Source organism: Panulirus ornatus, chromosome 15 (genome assembly GCF_036320965.1).
Source record: "Panulirus ornatus isolate Po-2019 chromosome 15, ASM3632096v1, whole genome shotgun sequence".
Lineage (NCBI taxonomy): Eukaryota > Metazoa > Arthropoda > Malacostraca > Decapoda > Palinuridae > Panulirus > Panulirus ornatus.
Window position 1 is genome coordinate 24,893,108 of NC_092238.1, and position 19,407 is coordinate 24,912,514.

General features: G+C 36.9%; 1 protein-coding gene across 6 annotated transcripts in view; it reads right to left on the minus strand.

Moving 5' to 3' along the window:
- Window positions 1-19,407, minus strand: part of Myo10A (Myosin 10A) — a 230,012-nt gene that overhangs the window by 65,051 nt on the left and 145,554 nt on the right. For all 6 annotated transcript variants that reach the window (XM_071670627.1, XM_071670625.1, XM_071670624.1 and 3 more), the window contains 5 exons: window positions 17,491-17,660; window positions 16,671-16,796; window positions 15,697-15,825; window positions 11,869-11,972; window positions 10,335-10,470 (listed from right to left, as the gene is read on the minus strand). In XM_071670627.1, coding sequence (XP_071526728.1) covers window positions 10,335-10,470; window positions 11,869-11,972; window positions 15,697-15,825; window positions 16,671-16,796; window positions 17,491-17,660 — 665 coding nt within the window. The remainder of the gene's footprint in view (window positions 1-10,334; window positions 10,471-11,868; window positions 11,973-15,696; window positions 15,826-16,670; window positions 16,797-17,490; window positions 17,661-19,407) is intronic.

Sequence of the window (19,407 nt, forward strand, 5' to 3'; positions counted from 1 at the left end):
CGATCTTTTTATTTCCACACATCTCTCTTACCCTTACGTTACTTACTCGATCAAACCACCTCACACCACACATTGTCCTCAAACATCTCATTTCCAGCACATCCATCCTCCTGCGCACAACTCTATCCATAGCCCACGCCTCGCAACCATACAACATTGTTGGAACCACTATTCCTTCAAACATACCCATTTTTGCTTTCCGAGATAATGTTCTCGACTTCCACACATTCTTCAAGGCTCCCAGAATTTTCGCCCCCTCCCCCACCCTATGATCCACTTCCGCTTCCATCCGCTGCCAGATCCACTCCCAGATATCTAAAACACTTCACTTCCTCCAGTTTTTCTCCATTCAAACTCACCTCCCAATTGACTTGACCCTCAACCCTACTGTACCTAATAACCTTGATCTTATTCACATTTACTCTTAACTTTCTTCTTTCACACACTTTACCAAACTCAGTCACCAGCTTCTGCAGTTTCTCACATGAATCAGCCACCAGCGCTGTATCATCAGCGAACAACAACTGACTCACTTCCCAAGCTCTCTCATCCCCAACAGACTTCATCCTTGCCCCTCTTTCCAAAACTCTTGCATTCATTTAAGTATAGATGTGTATGAGTATCTTATCTTTCAATTTTCAAAGAAAAAGTTTTTCGGGCTAAAAAATACCCTGAACTATTATTACCTTCACTTTTTGGTATTTTCCTCAGAAAAATAGATTTCTTGAAAAACTCATTACAAGAACTATTTTGCGAGTTGAATACAAATCTGGTGTTAAAACATCGTTTAGTCGTCTTTATGACATTCAATTAAGATGTTAAATGAAGTCGAATTCAAAATTATTTCTGTTCCTTTCCATCGTATTTACTTGGTATGTATTGGTAACTGAGACCATTATGGTATATTTTCCATGATTATTTCAAGTATAGATGTGTTTGAATATCTTATCTTTTAATTTTGAAACAAAAAGTTTTTCGAGCTAAAAAAATACCCTATTTTTGGCATTTTTCTCAGAAAAAGAGATTTCCTTGAAAAACTCATTATAAGAAGTATTTTTCATGCCCAATACAAATCTGGTGTTAAAATATCGTTTAGTTGTCTTTATGACATTCAATTCAGCTGTTAAATGAAGTCGATTTCAAAATATTGTCTGTTCCTTTCCATCTTACTTACTGAGTATGTATCGGTAACTGAGACTATTACAATATATTTTCCATGATCATTTCAAGTATAGATGTATTTGCATATCTTATCTTTCAATTTTGAAACGAAAAGGTTTCCGAGCTAGAAAATACCCTGAACTATTACCTTCAATTTTTGGCACTTTTCTCAGAAAATAGATTTCCTTGAAAAACTCATTACAAGAAGTATTTTTCAAGTTGAATACAAATCTGGTGTTAAAACATCATTTAGTCGCCTTCATGACATCTGTTACATGAAGTCGATTTTAAAACAATTTCTGTTCTTTTCTATCGTATTTACTTGGTATGTATTGGCAACTGAGACCATTATGATACATTTTCCATGATTATTTCAAGTATAGATATGTTTGAATACCTTTTCTTTCAATTTTGAAACAAAAAGATTTTCGAGCTAAAAAATACCCTGAACTTTTTGGCATTTTTCTCAGAAAAATAGATTTTCTTGAAAAACTCATTACAAGAAGTATTTTGCAAGTTGAATACAAATCTGGTGTTAAAACATCGTTTAGTCGTCTTTATGACATTCAATCAAGCTGTTAAATGAAGTCGATTTGAAAATTATTTCTGTTCCTTTTCAACGTATTTACTTGGTATGTATTGGTAACTGAGACCATTATGATATATTTTCCATGATTATTTCAAGTATAGATGTGTTTGAATACCTTATCTTTTAATTTTGAAACAAAAAGTTTTTCGAGCTAAAAAAATACCCTGAACTATTACCCTCTATTTTTGACATTTTTCTCAGAAAAATAAGTTCCTTGAAAAACTCATTATAAGAAGCATTTTTCAAGTTGAATACAAATCTGGTGTTAAAACATCGTTTAGTCAGCTTTATGACATTCAATTAATCTGTTAAATGAACTCATTTCAAAATTATTTCTGTTCTTTTCCATCGTATTTACTTGGTATGTATTGGCAACTGAGACCATTATGATATATTTTCCATGATTATTTCAAATATAAATGTGTTTTAATATCCTATCTTTCAATTTTGAAACAAAAAGTTTTTCGAGCTTTTTGGCATTTTTCTCAGAAAAATAAATTTCTTTGAAAAACTCATCATAAATCATGAAGTATTTTGCAAGTTGAATATAAAGCTAGTGTTAAAACATCGTTTAGTCGTCTTTATTACATTCATTTAATCTGTTAAACGAAGTCGATTTCAAAATAATTTCTATTCTTTTGTATGGTATTTACTGGGTATGTATTGGTAACTGAGACCATTATGATATATTTTCCGTGATTATTTCAAGTATTGATGTGTTTGAATACCTTTTCTTTCAATTTTGAAACAAAAAGTTTCTCGAGCTAAAAAATACACTGAACTATTACCTTCAATTTTTGGCATTTTTCTCAGAAAAATAGATTTCCTTGAAAAACTCATTACAAGAAGTATTTTGCAAGTTCAATACAAATCTGGTGTTAAAACATCGTTTAGTCGTCTTTATGACATTTAATTAATCTGCTAAATGAACTCTATTTCAAAATTATTTCTGTTCTTTTCCATCGTATTTACTTGGTATGTATTGGTAACTGAGACCATTATGATATATTTTCCGTGATTATTTCAAGTATAGATGTGTTTGAATATCTTATCTTTCAATTTTGAAACAAAAAGTTTTTCGAGCTAAAAAATACCCTGAACTATTACCTTCAATTTTTGGCATTTTTCTCAGAAAAATAGATTTCCTTGAAAAACTCATTATAAGAAGTATTTTCCATGCTCAATACAAATCTGGTGTTAAAATATCGTTTAGTCGTCTTTATGACATTCAATTAACTTGTTAAATGAAGTCGATTTCAAAATATTTTCTATTCATTCCATCGTATTTACTTGGTATGTATTGGTAACTGAGACCAATATGATATATTTTCCATGATTATTTCAGGTATAGATGTGTTTGAATATCTTATCTTTCAATTTTGAAACAAAAAGTTTTTTGAGCTAAAAAAAATCTCTTACCTTTAATTTTTGTCATTTTTCTCAGAAAAATATATTTCTTTTGAAAACTCATTATAAGAAGTATTTTTCATGCTGACTACAAATCTAGAGTTAAAATAACGTTTAGTGGTCTTTACATTCAGTTAAGCTGTTCAATGAAGTCAATTTTTAAATATTTTCTATTCCTTTGCATCGTATTTACTGGGTATGTATCGGGTACTGAGACCATTATGATATATCTTCCATGATCAATTCAAGTAGAGAAGTGTATGAATATCTTATCTTTCAATTTTCATACAAGTTTTTCTTTTAAGGCAAAAAAAAATACCGAAGAATTATAACCTTCAATTTTTTGGTATTTTCTCAAAAAAAGTAGGTTTCCTTTAAAATTTCATTATAAGAAGTATCTTTTATGCTGAACAAAAATCTGCGTGTTAAAATAACGTTTTACCTTCTTAATGGCACTCATTTAAGCTGTTAAACTAAGTCAAAATTTAAAATATTTCTGTTCCTTTGCATCGTACTCACTGTGTATGTATTGGTGACAGAGCATTACGACATATTTTCCATGATTATTTCAAGCATAGAAGTGTTTGACTATCTTATCTTTCAATTTTGAAACAAAGTTTTTTGAACTTAAAAAATACCCTTAACAATTATCAACAATTTTTTGTATTTTTCTCAGAAAAATTGAATTCCTTTAAAAACTAATCATATGAATTAATTTTCATGCTGAATACAAATCTGGTGTTAAAATGACGTTTAGTCGTCTTCATAACATTTAATTAAGCTGATAAATTAAGTTACAGTTATCTTTTGTTCCCTTGCATCGTATTTACTCAGTATGTATCGGTAACTGAGAGCATTATGATGTACTTTCCGTGATCATTTTAACTGTAGAAGTGTTTGAATATCATCTTTCAATTTTGAAACAAAAATAGATTTCCTTTAAAAACTTATCATAAGAAGTATTTTTCATGTTGAATACAAATATGGTGTTAAAATATCGTTTAGTCGTCTTAATGACCCTCAACTGAGGTGTTAAATAAAAATAATTTCAAAATATCTTGTGATCCTTTGCATCTTATTTACTAGGTATGTATCGGTAACCGAGAGCATTATGATATACTTTCCATTATCATTTCAAGTATTGAAGTGTTTGAATATCTTATCTTTGAGCTGTGAAACAAAAAAATACTTTGAGCTAAAAAAAATATCCCTAACTATTCACGGGCGTTTCCAGAGGAAATAGCGCCTATGGCAAGACTGAAATGCGCCCCTGGCTTGATTAAAAATGTACATACAGTGGTAGTATATAAAAATATATACAGTGTAATTATAACTGTTGAAGGGATAGGCCAAAGTGAAATTTATATAAACTCTTAGACTTATTTGATCAAAACTGTAACGTAGAAGCGGTAATGCATCTGATACTAGCAAATTATTACAATAGTTGAAAAGTAGGCGTTTCTTTTTTATCTCACAAAACCAAACCGTTAAAAATGTCAATCGGGTAGCATATGTCAAAAAACAAACCTGTTCAGTGGCGCCCAGGAAACCTGCCCTACCTGCCCATACCCTAGATACGCCACTGTGGTAAATCATGGAAAGGTGTGCGAGGACTGGATGTGGACAGGGAGCTGTGGTAAACGGTGCCTTACGTGTGACAGCTCGTGTATGGATGTGAGCGGATATGGCCTTTCTTTGTCTGTTTCCTGGCGCTATCTAGTTGACGCAAGGCGGCGGCAATTGGGTGTAAGGAATGAAATATGTTATCTTTTTTCTTTTCCATCATGCTTTTGTGGTTTCCTGTGGAGCGGGGTGGCAGCGGGATGGATGAAGGCGAACAAGTATGAATACGTGTAGACATGTATATGAGTATGTATATATGAAAATGTGAGTGGATGTCCTTCTTTGATTCCTGGCGCTACCTAGCGGGAAACGCCCCTATATATATATATATATATATATATATATATATATATATATATATATATATATGTGTGTGTGTGTGTGTGTGTGTGTGTGTGTAGGAAGAGAGGAAAGTGATTGGTTCTCAGTGAATGTAGGTTTGCGGCAGGGGTGTGTGATGTCTCCATGGTTGTTTAATTTGTTTATGGATGGGGTTGTTAGGGAGGTGAATGGAAGACTTTTGGAAAGAGGGGCAAGGATGAAGTCTGTTGGGGATGAGAGAGCTTGGGAAGTGAGTCAGTTGTTGTTCGCTGATGATACAGCGCTGGTGGCTGATTCATGTGAGAAACTGCAGAAGCTGGTGACTGAGTTTGGTAAAGTGTGTGAAAGAAGAAAGTTATGAGTAAACGTGAATAAGAGCAAGGTTGTTAGGTACAGTAGGGTTGAGGGTCAAGTCAATTGGGAGGTAAGTTTGAATGGAGAAAAACTGGAGGAAGTAAAGTGTTTTAGATATCTGGGAGTGGATCTGGCAGCGGATGGAACCATGGAAGCGGAAGTGAATCATAGGGTGGGGGAGGGGGTGAAAATCCTGGGAGCCTTGAAGAATGTGTGGAAGTCGAGAACATTATCTCGGAGAGCAAAAATGGGTATGTTTGAAGGAATAGTGGTTCCAACAATGTTGTATGGTTGCGAGGCGTGGGCTATGGATAGAGTTGTGCGCAGGAGGATGGATGTGCTGGAAATGAGATGTTTGAGGACAATGTGTGGTGTAAGGTGGTTTGATCAAGTAAGTAACGTAAGGGTAAGAGAGATGTGTGGAAATAAAAAGAGCGTGGTTGAGAGAGGAGAAGAGGGTGTTTTGAAATGGTTTGGGCACATGGAGAGAATGAGTGAGGAAAGATTGACCAAGAGGATATATGTGTCGGAGGTGGAGGGAACGAGGAGAAGTGGAAGACCAAATTGGAGGTGGAAAGATGGAGTGAAAAAGATTTTATGTGATCGGGGCCTGAACATGCAGGAGGGTGAAAGGAGGGCAAGGAATAGAGTGAATTGGATCGATGTGGTATACCGAGGTTGACGTGCTGTCAGTGGATTGAATCAAGACATGTGTATGGGGGTATGGGAGGGAGCGGGGGCTGGAAATCCTTCCATCCAGTTTTGACTTTTGCAAAAGAAGGAACAGAGAATATACAACGAAGATAAGTTGCTATGACACCATTTGATAAACAAGTGATTACCCGAATGGAGGTCTGGTGCGTTCAAGTCTGGCAACATGCGTATCATAAATCTATTATGTGGACAAGAAGGAGAGCTGTTTACAAATTTCATCAAAAATAAAGCTATCCAATTTGTATAGACCTTCACTAATGTCAATGATACAATTCTTTGTGTTTTTTAATAATAGAAGATTCAATGGTATTTCCAGTGGTACAGGAGAGAGTTAATAACTGAGGTGGCATTACTCCAGTCACTACAATGATCACAATTTCTAACACGAACAAACAGGGCATTTTATTCTTGTCCTGTTCTTATACTATACATGTGTTGCTTATGTCTAACAGAAAGATCCTTAACAGTCTGCCCAACATAAAACATCACAAGCTCTATGTGATACTCTATAGATGCATCCTGCATAACTTTCTGGTGAATTCTATTCTTTATAGTATTGTTGTTGCTGAAGGCAGCATTTACATCAAAGAATTTAAGCAATATGGGAAGTAGAGTAAAATCAATATTAAAAAGGAGAACTAAAAAGTTCTTAGTTTCCAAGGGAGGTTTGGGTTCAACTCCATAGAATGATTTCTTATTCAACTTAAGGGATTTCTCAATGAAAAATCTAGGATACTTTAACTTGGATCCAATAGAATATATCTTCTCAAAACTCATCATCAATAAACTCTGGACTGCAAATATGTAATGCCCTTAGGAACATTGACTGGAATGAGAATATTATCCTCCAAAATTTGGTATGGCAATAGGTAACCCTCTTTCACCTGTATTAAGTAATCTTTACATGGAATTTTATGAAACAAAGTTACTAAAGGATATATTTCCCATGATCATTTAAAGGATAAAAGCTTTATATTTGTTATCCTTCAATTTTGAAAGAAAAGGTATTTTCGGACAAAAAAATATCCTGAATTGTCTGTGATTTTTGGTATTTTTCTTAAGTTTATATATTTTCTTTAAAACCTGAGTATAAGGGCTATTTTTCATGCTCAATAAGAATCTAAGGTTAAAAATGTTGTCTTGTTGTTTCTGTATTTAAAATAACTTTTGAAATTATTTTTCATACTCAATAAGAATCTAAAGTTGAAATGTCATTTCTGGGGTAATGAGTCCTGTTATTACAGCATTTAAATGATTGCATGTTTTTTGGGTTAAAAAACACCTTGAACTGTTAACTGTGACTTGTTATTTTTCTTAGGTTTACAGATTTTCTTGAAAATCTCATTATGTCTATATTTCATGCTCATTAAGAATCTGAGGTTGAAATGTTGAAGGACTTTTCGATTATTCATTTTGTATTTTCTTGCCATGTATCGGGTCAGGGGAAGCTTTATGAGATATATCCCATGATAATTTCAAGGATAGAAGCCTTTTATTGGATTTCAATTCTTAAGGAAAAAGTTTTTCGGGAAATAAATACCCCAAACTATTTATTACCTGCGACTTTTGGTACTTTTCTTAGTTTTATAGAACTTTTTGATTACTCATTTTGTACTTACTTGGCATGTATCAATTAGGGGAAGCTTTGTGAGATATTTCCCAAGTTAATTTTAAGTATAGTAGTCTTTCAATATGTTATATATAAATTCTGAAAGAACAAATTTTTCAGACAAAAAATACCCTGAACTATTCTATTACCTGCGATTTTTCTTAGGTTTATAGATTTTCTTGAAAATCCCATTTCAAGGTCTATTTTTCATGCCCAATAAGAATCTAAGACTGAAATGTTTGGGGCTCAATGAGTTCTGTAATTAAGCATTTGAATGATTATACATTTGATGAATTTTTTATTATTCCTTTCGTAATTACTTGGTATCTATCGGTCAGGGGAAGTATTACGAGATATGAGATATAAACAAACTTTGGAAAGAAGAAGAAAATAGTATGAAGGGAAGTTAACAGTGTAAGGAAAGGGCACATCAGTCAAGGGGCCAATGGGAAAGAGGTCACGGGCAAAGACGAGGGGAAGAGAAGATAAAGTGAGTATTTTGAAGGACCACTGAATGTGTTCAATGATTTGATGACAGATTTTTTTTTTTTTTATTATACTTTGTCGCTGTCTCCCGCGTTTGCGAGGTAGCGCAAGGAAACAGACGAAAGAAATGGCCCAACCCCCCCCATACACATGTATATACATACGTCCACACACGCAAATATACATACCTACACAGCTTTCCATGGTTTACCACCAGACGCTTCACATGCCCTGCTTCAATCCACTGACAGCACGTCAACCCCGGTATACCACATCGCTCCAATTCACTCTATTCCTTGCCCTCCTTTCACCCTCCTGCATGTTCAGGCCCCGATCACGCAAAATCTTTTTCACTCCATCTTTCCACCTCCAATTTGGTCTCCCTCTTCTCCTTGTTCCCTCCACCTCCGACACATATATCCTCTTGGTCAATCTTTCCTCACTCATCCTCTCCATGTGCCCAAACCACTTCAAAACACCCTCTTCTGCTCTCTCAACCACGCTCTTTTTATTTCCACACATCTCTCTTACCCTTACGTTACTCACTCGATCAAACCACCTCACACCACACATTGTCCTCAAACATCTCATTTCCAGCACATCCATCCTCCTGCGCACAACTCTATCCATAGCCCACGCCTCGCAACCATACAACATTGTTGGAACCACTATTCCTTCAAACATTCCCATTTTTGCTTTCCGAGATAATGTTCTCGACTTCCACACATTCTTCAAGGCCCCCAGGATTTTCGCCCCCTCCCCCACCCTATGATCCACTTCCGCTTCCATGGTTCCATCCATGACAGATGTGTGGTGTTTTGCACTTGGAGGTATGCATGGTGAAAAAAGAGGTAGTGGAAGCTTTGTACTATGTGAAGTTCAACACAGCAGCTAAAGCATGGACCCGTTTTAGGAGCACTAGCTATGAATACTCTATTCGTTCTCAAAGAGTAAGTATAGAATATTATCCTTTCATTAAATTATGAGGATGCAAACCCAACCCTGATCCAAATACTCCCAGGGAATCTTTCGTGCTTGTAGATCAAACTATAAAGATATAAAATGTACTTCGTCTTTTCTGACAAACTTCTTCTCTCACTTTTTGTTGTGACCTTTGGTTATGCTCTCATTACATCACATGAAGGTTGTAATTAGGTCACTCCTAACTCTTCTCCATGATGGGCAAACATATGGTATTCAATCTCTCATTGTAGCTCAGTTCTCTTTATCTAGATATCATCTTTGCTTTCCTTCTCTTAATTCTCTCCACTAAATCTCTGTACTTACAAAAGTGCAGTAACCACAGTTATATTCCAGTATTGATCAACTATATGTTGGGTGTTTAGGTGTGTGCTGATGCACAGTATCATCCCTTGAGTTTTTACATATTCCTGTGTAATGAACTAAAACACCTGGTCAAGTATATGTGTGTATAGATGTATCCTGATACACAATATTATTGTTGAATTGATACACATTCCTGTGTAATGAACTAAAACACCACTTTCTGGTTGAGATTCTCATATTACACCATTTTTGAGTCTGTCCAAGCGTCTTCTAAACTTTCAAAATGCTTTTATAAAACCTTACATACACAGCCAATGCCAGTAAATAACTTCTTTTACCTTCTTATCTATACTTCAAAAATTTCTGTGGATGAACACTTAAAAGTCCATCTTGAAAAACAGTGATATTTTAACAAAGCTATGTATATGTTGATATGTATATGTATGTATTGTGTATATATGTGCATGTATGTATACATGTGTCTATATAAGTGGATGGATCTTTCTTCGTCTGTTTCCTGGTGCTACCTTGCTGATGTGGGAAACAGCAATCAAGTTTAATAATAATAAAAAATCAATAATAAAGGGGCTGGAAATCCTCCCCTCCCATTTTTTACTTTTCCAAGAAAAAAAAAAGGAACAGAAGGGGTCCAAGGGAGGATATTCCCTCTTAGGCTCAGTCCTCTGTTCCTAACGCTACCTCGCTAATGCAGGAAATGGCGAATATGTATGAAAAAAATAGAGAAATCAATTAATTCAGAGGAAACAGAGGGAGGGTACTCACAGGATGGACAACGATGTACTTTGCCAAGATGACAGCAATCTGCCTGGCACGTGGGGTGTGTAGCAGCATCCTGTTGCCCCCAGCCACAACCAGCCGCAGTGACCCGGCTCGTGGACACTCAGCCTCCTCCACTGTCCTAACCAAACACATAAACAATGTTACAAGCCTGATTGCTATAGTGTGGTAGCTACTACTAATAGATTACAAGGGCTAAACACCTCACAAGATTGTGAGTGTAAGATTCGTGACGTCAGCAGCACATTCATCATGAAGTCAGACATTACCATGTTACAAAAGGTATAAAACATCACATCACACAATTTTCTAGAAGCAAAAAAAAAAGTATAAACCACTCGATTACGTGTAAAACACTATGATCTATAAGAGTGAGAATGTTATCATGCATTGTTGTAAGAGAATGAAAAAATTTTCTGTGGGATATCAAGATTAACTTAGGTTATAGAGCCACAACATGAGCATGGCTTAACAAGAGCAGCCAGATGTGAATGGGCTAAATGAGAGTAAAGCCCAGAAGGGATGGTATTTGGTACAAGCGAAAATGTGGGTAGGTAAGTCTGGGCAGGTGAGAGTGCAGCCATGTGAAGGGCTCTGCAAATAGCCAGGTGATCATAATTCAAAGGAGAGTGGCCAAGTAAGGGTAGGACAAGACACACGTAAGAAGGGAGGGTCAGCCCAAATAGTGTCACCAGGCGAGAGCTTGACCGTATGTAAGTGACCAGATGTGGACTGCTAGCAGAAAAATGTTGGCTCTCGACAGTGCTAAATTTGGAAATAAGGGCAGGTGAGCATAGCAGGCCTATACTATTTCTGGGTGAGAGTGATTAGTTGTTCACAATACAAATAAGTGGCCAAGTGACAGTGAACAGATGAAGAGGGCTGGATGAGTATTAGGCCAGAAGAGTTAGGCAGGTGAGATTGTGGTCAGGTGGGAGCATAACCAAGCAAGAGAGGACAGTCACAAATAAAGCCAGTGGGGGAGTGGCCAATATGAATGTCAGCAGGTGCAAGTGGCACGTGAGAGCATGGGCAAAGTGGACCATACGAGTGTAAGGGTAGGAGAGAGAAACCAAATAAGAGTATAAGCAGATGCGAAGGATATAACTGAAAGAGTAGGCATATGAGAGTTGTACATATAAATGTTTGGGAAAATGCAAGCAAGACATTTATTAGTATATGTACATGAAAGTGTATGCAGTAAAAACTCAAGAATGGTTTGAATTAACACGTGTAAATAATGTGCATCAACAGACAAATTCTATGACGTATATCTTTCAGTAATGAGTTAATAACAAGACCTATGGGTCCAGGATTAATGACAGAATATGACCAATCATGTGGCCTTAGTGTAACCCCATTCATAAAAACATTTGTCATAATGTTTACAGTGTATGTGTGGTGCACTTAATGGCTATTGACTGCTGGATGGTCAGTAATATGGGTGCCATATCCTCAAAAGAAACAACAATCAAAAGAAACAACAACAAAACCTGGCAACAGAATGAGCTGGACTTACTTATAAGTGCTGAGGACGGTTAGATGAGCATGGTCACGTCGTAGCAACCTGATTCCAGAGTGAGAAACAGCCAGCATCTCAACTTCCCCAGCCTTACGTGATCCCTAGGAGGAGACACAAGTATACAATAATCATAACTGAAGGAAGGAAAAAATAAAATGATAAAGATTGTAATGCTAAGTACAATAATAATAATCAAAATGGAATAATATTATCAGCAAGAAAGAAAAATAATAATGATGATAACATAAACCTCTTGTTTCAATAACTTACTCCAATGCATGACAGTTTGGATACAAACAAATGAGGCCAAAGCTCATTTGTTCCTTATGCTACCTCACTAAAGTAAGAAACACAATTAGGAATAAAAAAAAATATTATCATCAATAATATCATAAGCTACCATTCATAATTTTTTGCTCAGAAGCCAAGCAACATGCTACTTTATTTCATGAAGTATATTACTTAATTTCTCATCACTTTTCTTCCAGTCCTTTCATCAGGTTTTCATCAGTGTCTATCATGTCTGTTATGACTCTGCTATTAAACTAGCATTCACCTAGAATTCAAATGAACTATCATTATATAATCTAAACAAGTACAGAGAGAAACATTTGAATTGATTCAACAGTATTTTTAAAGTAATCATCAAGTCTCTATCAGGATTCCTATCTCTAACAGGATTATGACGTCAATAACACTTTGTCATGGTCTCCCAATAGCTCATTTTTTTTTTTTTTTTTTGCTTTGTTGCTGTCTCCCGCGTTTGCGAGGTAGCGCAAGGAAACAGACGAAAGAAATGGCCCAACCCACCCCCATACACATGTATATACATACGTCCACACACGCAAATATACATACCTACACAGCTTTCCATGGTTTACCCCAGACGCTTCACATGCCCTGATTCAATCCACTGACAGCACGTCAACCCCGGTATACCACATCGCTCCAATTCACTCTATTCCTTGCCCTCCTTTCACCCTCCTGCATGTTCAGGCCCCGATCACACAAAATCTTTTTCACTCCATCTTTCCACCTCCAATTTGGTCTCCCTCTTCTCCTCGTTCCCTCCACCTCCAACACATATATCCTCTTGGTCAATCTTTCCTCACTCATTCTCTCCATGTGACCAAACCATTTCAAAACACCCTCTTCTCCTCTCTCAACCACGCTCTTTTTATTTCCACACATCTCTCTTACCCTTACGTTACTTACTCGATCAAACCACCTCACACCACACATTGTCCTCAAACATCTCATTTCCAGCACATCCATCCTCCTGCGCACAACTCTATCCATAGTCCACGCCTCGCAACCATACAACATTGTTGGAACCACTATTCCTTCAAACATGCCCATTTTTGCTTTCCGAGATAATGTTCTCGACTTCCACACATTCTTCAAGGCTCCCAGAATTTTCGCCCCCTCCCCCACCCTATGATCCACTTCCGCTTCCATGTTTCCATCCGCTGCCAGATCCACTCCCAGATATCTAAAACACTTTACTTCCTCCAGTTTTTCTCCATTCAAACTCACCTCCCAATTGACTTGACCCTCAACCCTACTGTACCTAATAACCTTGCTCTTATTCACATTTACTCTTAACTTTCTTCTTTCACACACTTTACCAAACTCAGTCACCAGCTTCTGCAGTTTCTCACATGAATCAGCCACCAGCGCTGTATCATCAGCGAACAACAACTGACTCACTTCCCAAGCTCTCTCATCCCCAACAGACTTCATCCTTGCCCCTCTTTCCAAAACTCTTGCATTCACCTCCCTAACAACCCCATCCATAAACAAATTAAACAACCATGGAGACATCACACACCCCTGCCGCAAACCTACATTCACTGAGAACCAATCACTTTCCTCTCTTCCTACACGTACACATGCCTTACATCCTCGATAAAAACTTTTCACTGCTTCTAACAACTTGCCTCCCACACCATATATTCTTAATACCTTCCACAGAGCATCTCTATCAACTCTATCATATGCCTTCTCCAGATCCATAAATGCTACATACAAATCCATTTGCTTTTCTAAGTATTTCTCATATACATTCTTCAAAGCAAACACCTGATCCACACATCCTCTACCACTTCTGAAACCACACTGCTCTTCCCCCAATCTGATGCTCTGTACATGCCTTCACCCTCTCAATCAATACCCTCCCATACAATTTGCCAGGAATACTCAACAAACTTATACCTCTGTAATTTGAGCACTCACTCTTATCCCCTTTGCCTTTGTACATTGGCACTATGCACGCATTCCGCCAATCCTCAGGCATCTCACCATGAGTCATACATACATTAAATAACCTTACCAACCAGTCAACAATACAGTCACCCCCTTTTTTAATAAATTCCACTGCAATACCATCCAAACCTGCTGCCTTGCCGGCTTTCATCTTCCGCAAAGCTTTTACTACCTCTTCTCTGTTTACCAAATCATTTTCCCTAACCCTCTCACTTTGCACACCACCTCGACCAAAACACCCTATATCTGCCACTCTATCATCAAACACATTCAACAAACCTTCAAAATACTCACTCCATCTCCTTCTCACATCACCACTACTTGTTATCACCTCCCCATTTGCGCCCTTCACTGAAGTTCCCATTTGCTCCCTTGTCTTACGCACTTTATTTACCTCCTTCCAGAACATCTTTTTATTCTCCCTAAAATTTAATGATACTCTCTCACCCCAACTCTAGTTCATTTTCTATTCATATTACAAGATGCACTTGTGTTGCCTATGTCCTGCCCCCCCAAAAATTGTGTAACTATTTGTCTTTATATAATACACTATACATCTGTTATAAATCTAAACTCCCCAGCATTCAGCACTCTAGTCATATTAATTAAAAAATGTGTCCAAAATCTTATTACAGAACTCTGTCACCTCCATATGGGGTACCCATAACCTAAGTATGACGTTTCAAACATGTATTGTTCTAAAGTTATCATACTAACAAGGATGTATCCAAAGGCACACAAGCAGACACCAGGGTGATGACAAAATCTCCTGCATACACTTTGTGAAGCAGCAGGAGCTAAAAAGTATAAAAAGTTCCTTTCTTTCTGAGCTTCATACCTGGTAAAGCATGCAAGAGCAACTAGGCTTCATATCCATGATTGTTTTGATGGCCAATTGCAAATAACTTCAATACTTTGCCTACCTCTTTACTGTAAATTGATAAGCAAAAATCAATGTTTAAAACCTTAGAGGTCTGTACATCTGACACACCACTAGCAAATAGCATCCATGGTTCCCTGACCAATGTTATACGGATGTACAATTCTACTGAAAACATTCTCAACAGTCCATTACTACGGCATTTATGACTGTACTTAACCATCAACATCAGTAACCAAAAGTCTGTCATTCTGATACAATTCATTCGTTTCTCAACCCTCCCTGTCTGCTCACTACTAATGACATTTCATTCACACTCTCATCCACATCATAATTGTACAAGCTTGCAAATGTCCAACAACCTCTTGGGTGCAATTCTTTAGATAAGAAGAATTACAAGATCCTTGCATTCATTAATCACTGTGGAAAAAAAAAAAGAAAAATGCACATAAATCTTTGAAAGTGCAGACTAATTCTGATACACAAAAGTCACAAATCATTCTGCCTTATAACTATATGTGTACAACATTTGAGGAATTTGCTGTCATAAGTTTACAATGTTGGAAGCATTTGTCATATGTTGATCATAAAACACCAATATTTCTACTACATCATAAACAAATAACTATGGGTGAACTGTATCAAATATGCATTTCAACCTGACACAATGACAGACTTACAGTGACAGGAAAGATGGCAGCAAAATAGAGGGGCCATGACTTAGCCAGGTCAATAATCTCTTTCTTAACAGAGTTCTTGTGGTGTGGTGAAAAAGTGTTGTTGGGCGTAATACCTCGGTTGTCCAACATCTGCACCAAAAGAAAAGAAAGATTAGAACCCATCTATTTTCATCAAACACAACTAAAAACTTCTGATTCAAAGATAGCACATACAATTCCCTTGTCCATAAGCCACAAACAAATGAGAAAGTGTTAACTTATTCAGTATCATCCAGTCACTTCTTATAAAGTCAAAAATAAACTTTTTTCAGAATAAAGCACTCATCCTAATCTAGAATCAACACAGCACATACAACTTTCTTTGACTTGTATGCACTACATCCTAATAGCTACTGACAATAATTCTATATGCACTTCTTTGTATTTACTACTGCTTTTAAGTTCTCTTTTATGTTATTTTACAGCAATGTAGTGCAGCTCACTGATGAATAACATGAGCTCCTAAACCCTCCAAACAAAACTAGAATGTATTCATCTTTAATACTCACTCATGACAACTTTGACTTTAGGTACTTTCAGCAAAAAATCAACATGGCTAAAGTATGATTTATGATAACCCTGTGGATACACCATTGATAATTTCACTCACAGTCAATACTGATTTAACTTACAGTCAATACTGACTGTGTAACCCTAACTTCTGACCATTTTACGTCAAATTTTCTAACAGTCTAGAGGACATCAGGATGCGTTTGTGTCCATGCTATGTTGATCTTTTGATTTATTATGAAAATACAGGTAAAACAAACCATGACTGACCTCTTCAAGAACTTAGCACACACAAAAACGATCACACAACTATATCAGCAATATGTTCACACTAAGCTATATCATAGTTCAATAAATGACAGGCAAAAAAAGTGGAATTCTTATACAAAACACTTCTATCACACAAAAAAAATGAGTTGACTGACCTTCCTCATCTGTGTACGTTGTTCATGGGTGATCCTGGGTGTGTTGCCAGCATATACATCAAGGACTACTTGACAGAACACCAGGTGAAGTGCCTCTCCATGTAGGTTCTCTCCTGGGGTGAACAGCTGGCAGAAAACAGTTGATAATGTACAATGCTCACATATATAACTTCAGTCCATAACACAAAACTAAGTCAGATTCTGCAGGCTGACAAGATCACAGCCACTTTACCAAATAATAATCTTTAGTAAGAAATCAGAAAATTATAAAAACAGTGAATCTCCAGCTCAATAAAAACTGGGAAGAGAAAAAACTAAATCTAATGCAAATTAAGGTAGTATTAGTTATGCATTTAGTTCACAAAAAAAGTTTAAATTAATTGAAAACAATCTGTTTTAGATATAGTGACTATGGATGTTAAGCCACTGGTAGAGTAAGACAAAGTAAAACACAATTCAATTTCATATAAAAAGTAAAGGAAAACTATGATATGTACTTATAAAAGAGGCATTTCTGGCTCAAAACAAAGACTACAGGAGATACATTAAAAAAAAGTATATTTAGGTAGCTCAATCTGAATTTTTAACCAAAGATGGACAAATAAAATTCCAACATATTCATGTGATGCATTCATTTACAACACCTAATGCTTTTATTCACAATATCTAAACCTTAAACTATGTGAAAGATAGTTAATGGATTATCATTGGATTAATGATGTAAATGTAACATTTACAAAAACTCTACACTTATACAGCAGCAAATGGTAGATAAGTTGAGCATGCAAAAGTTTTGAATTGACCCAGAACTGGACCTCACCTCCTTCCTTAGCGTGAGTGACCATGGGACACGAGCGTAAGTAATGTGGGCACCATGGGGGGCTGGCAAGAGCTGTGTTTTGATGGCCTCATATGATCGTTTCTCCATCTCCTTGTCAACCAACACTGGTGCACTGTCAACTGGCTGTAGGAATTCTGATGATTCCTCAACTGTGCATGATCAAGAAATAGGAATATAAATGAGTAAAATGCTATGTGATCCATCAGCTGTAATTCTAAATTCCACATCCCCTATTTACAAGGAAATCTGCTATTATCAAAATACCAGTTGAAAATTTCATCTGAATTGTCCTATTCAAATACAATAATTGGTTTATTGGATATAGCAAGAGAAAATAAGAATGTAGCCATCACAAGACTTGAGCTGATTTTAATATAAAGAAGCCTGCTTATGACATGGAGAACAGTTTAGCGGATAAGATCCTAAAGGCTCCATCTCTCAGCAGACTCACAGTAACATCAAGCTATAACGGTAAAGAAATAAGGGTCAGATACACAAAAGGATTATCACTTATATACATGATTGCAGTTTCCCAAATTAGTAAGGCAGTGCCAGGAACAAACAAAGGCCACATTTGCTTGTGCAACCATTCTCTTTCTCCTCACTTCATCACTATCTGTTACTACTTCCTCATTTGCTTCCTTCTCCAATGTTCCCATGTTCTGTTTTTCACACACACTTATCCTCTTTCCAAAACTTATAATTTCCCCAAAAGTTTAATGATATTTACTCACCGCAACTCTTATTGGACATTTTTTTTCAACCTCTGTACCTTCCTCTTGACCTCATACCACCTTCTCTTATATCTACCAATAACTTGTAATCCTTCCCTATAATTGCTATCCACATACCTTTCTTTTCTCTTTCACTACCAACATTACTCGGTCATCCCACCACTCATTACCCTTTCTAATCTGTCTACTTTCCACCTTACTCATGTCAGTCGCATCTCTTGCACATGCCAGCGCTGCTTCCCTAAATACCTACCATTCCTTACCCACTTCCCTAACTTTGTGTACTCTCACCTTTGTTTATCTACACTTAATATCTTTTGGTATTTTTTTTTTCTGCTTTGTCGCTGTCTCCCGCGTTTGCGAGGTAGCGCAAGGAAACAGACGAAAGAAATGGCCCAACCCACCCCCATACACATGTATATACATACGTCCACACACGCAAATATACATACCTACACAGCTTTCCATGGTTTACCCCAGACGCTTCACATGCCCTGATTCAATCCACTGACAGCACGTCAACCCCGGTATACCACATCGATCCAATTCACTCTATTCTTTGCCCTCCTTTCACCCTCCTGCATGTTCAGGCCCCGATCGCACAAAATCTTTTTCACTCCATCTTTCCACCTCCAATTTGGTCTCCTACTTCTCCTCGTTCCCTCCACCTCCAACACATATATCCTCTTGGTCAATCTTTCCTCACTCATTCTCTCCATGTGCCCAAACCATTTCAAAACACCCTCTTCTTCTCTCTCAACCACGCTCTTTTTATTTCCACACATCTCTCTTACCCTTACGTTACTTACTCGATCAAACCACCTCACACCACACATTGTCCTCAAACATCTCATTTCCAGCACATCCATCCTCCTGCGCACAACTCTATCCACAGCCCACGCCTCGCAACCATACAACATTGTTGGAACCACTATTCCTTCAAACATACCCATTTTTGCTTTCCGAGATAATGTTCTCGACTTCCACACATTCTTCAAGGCTCCCAGAATTTTCGCCCCCTCCCCCACCCTATGATCCACTTCTGCTTCCATGGTTCCATCCGCTGCCAGATCCACTCCCAGATATCTAAAACACTTTACTTCCTCCAGTTTTTCTCCATTCAAACTTACCTCCCAATTGACTTGACCCTCAACCCTACTGT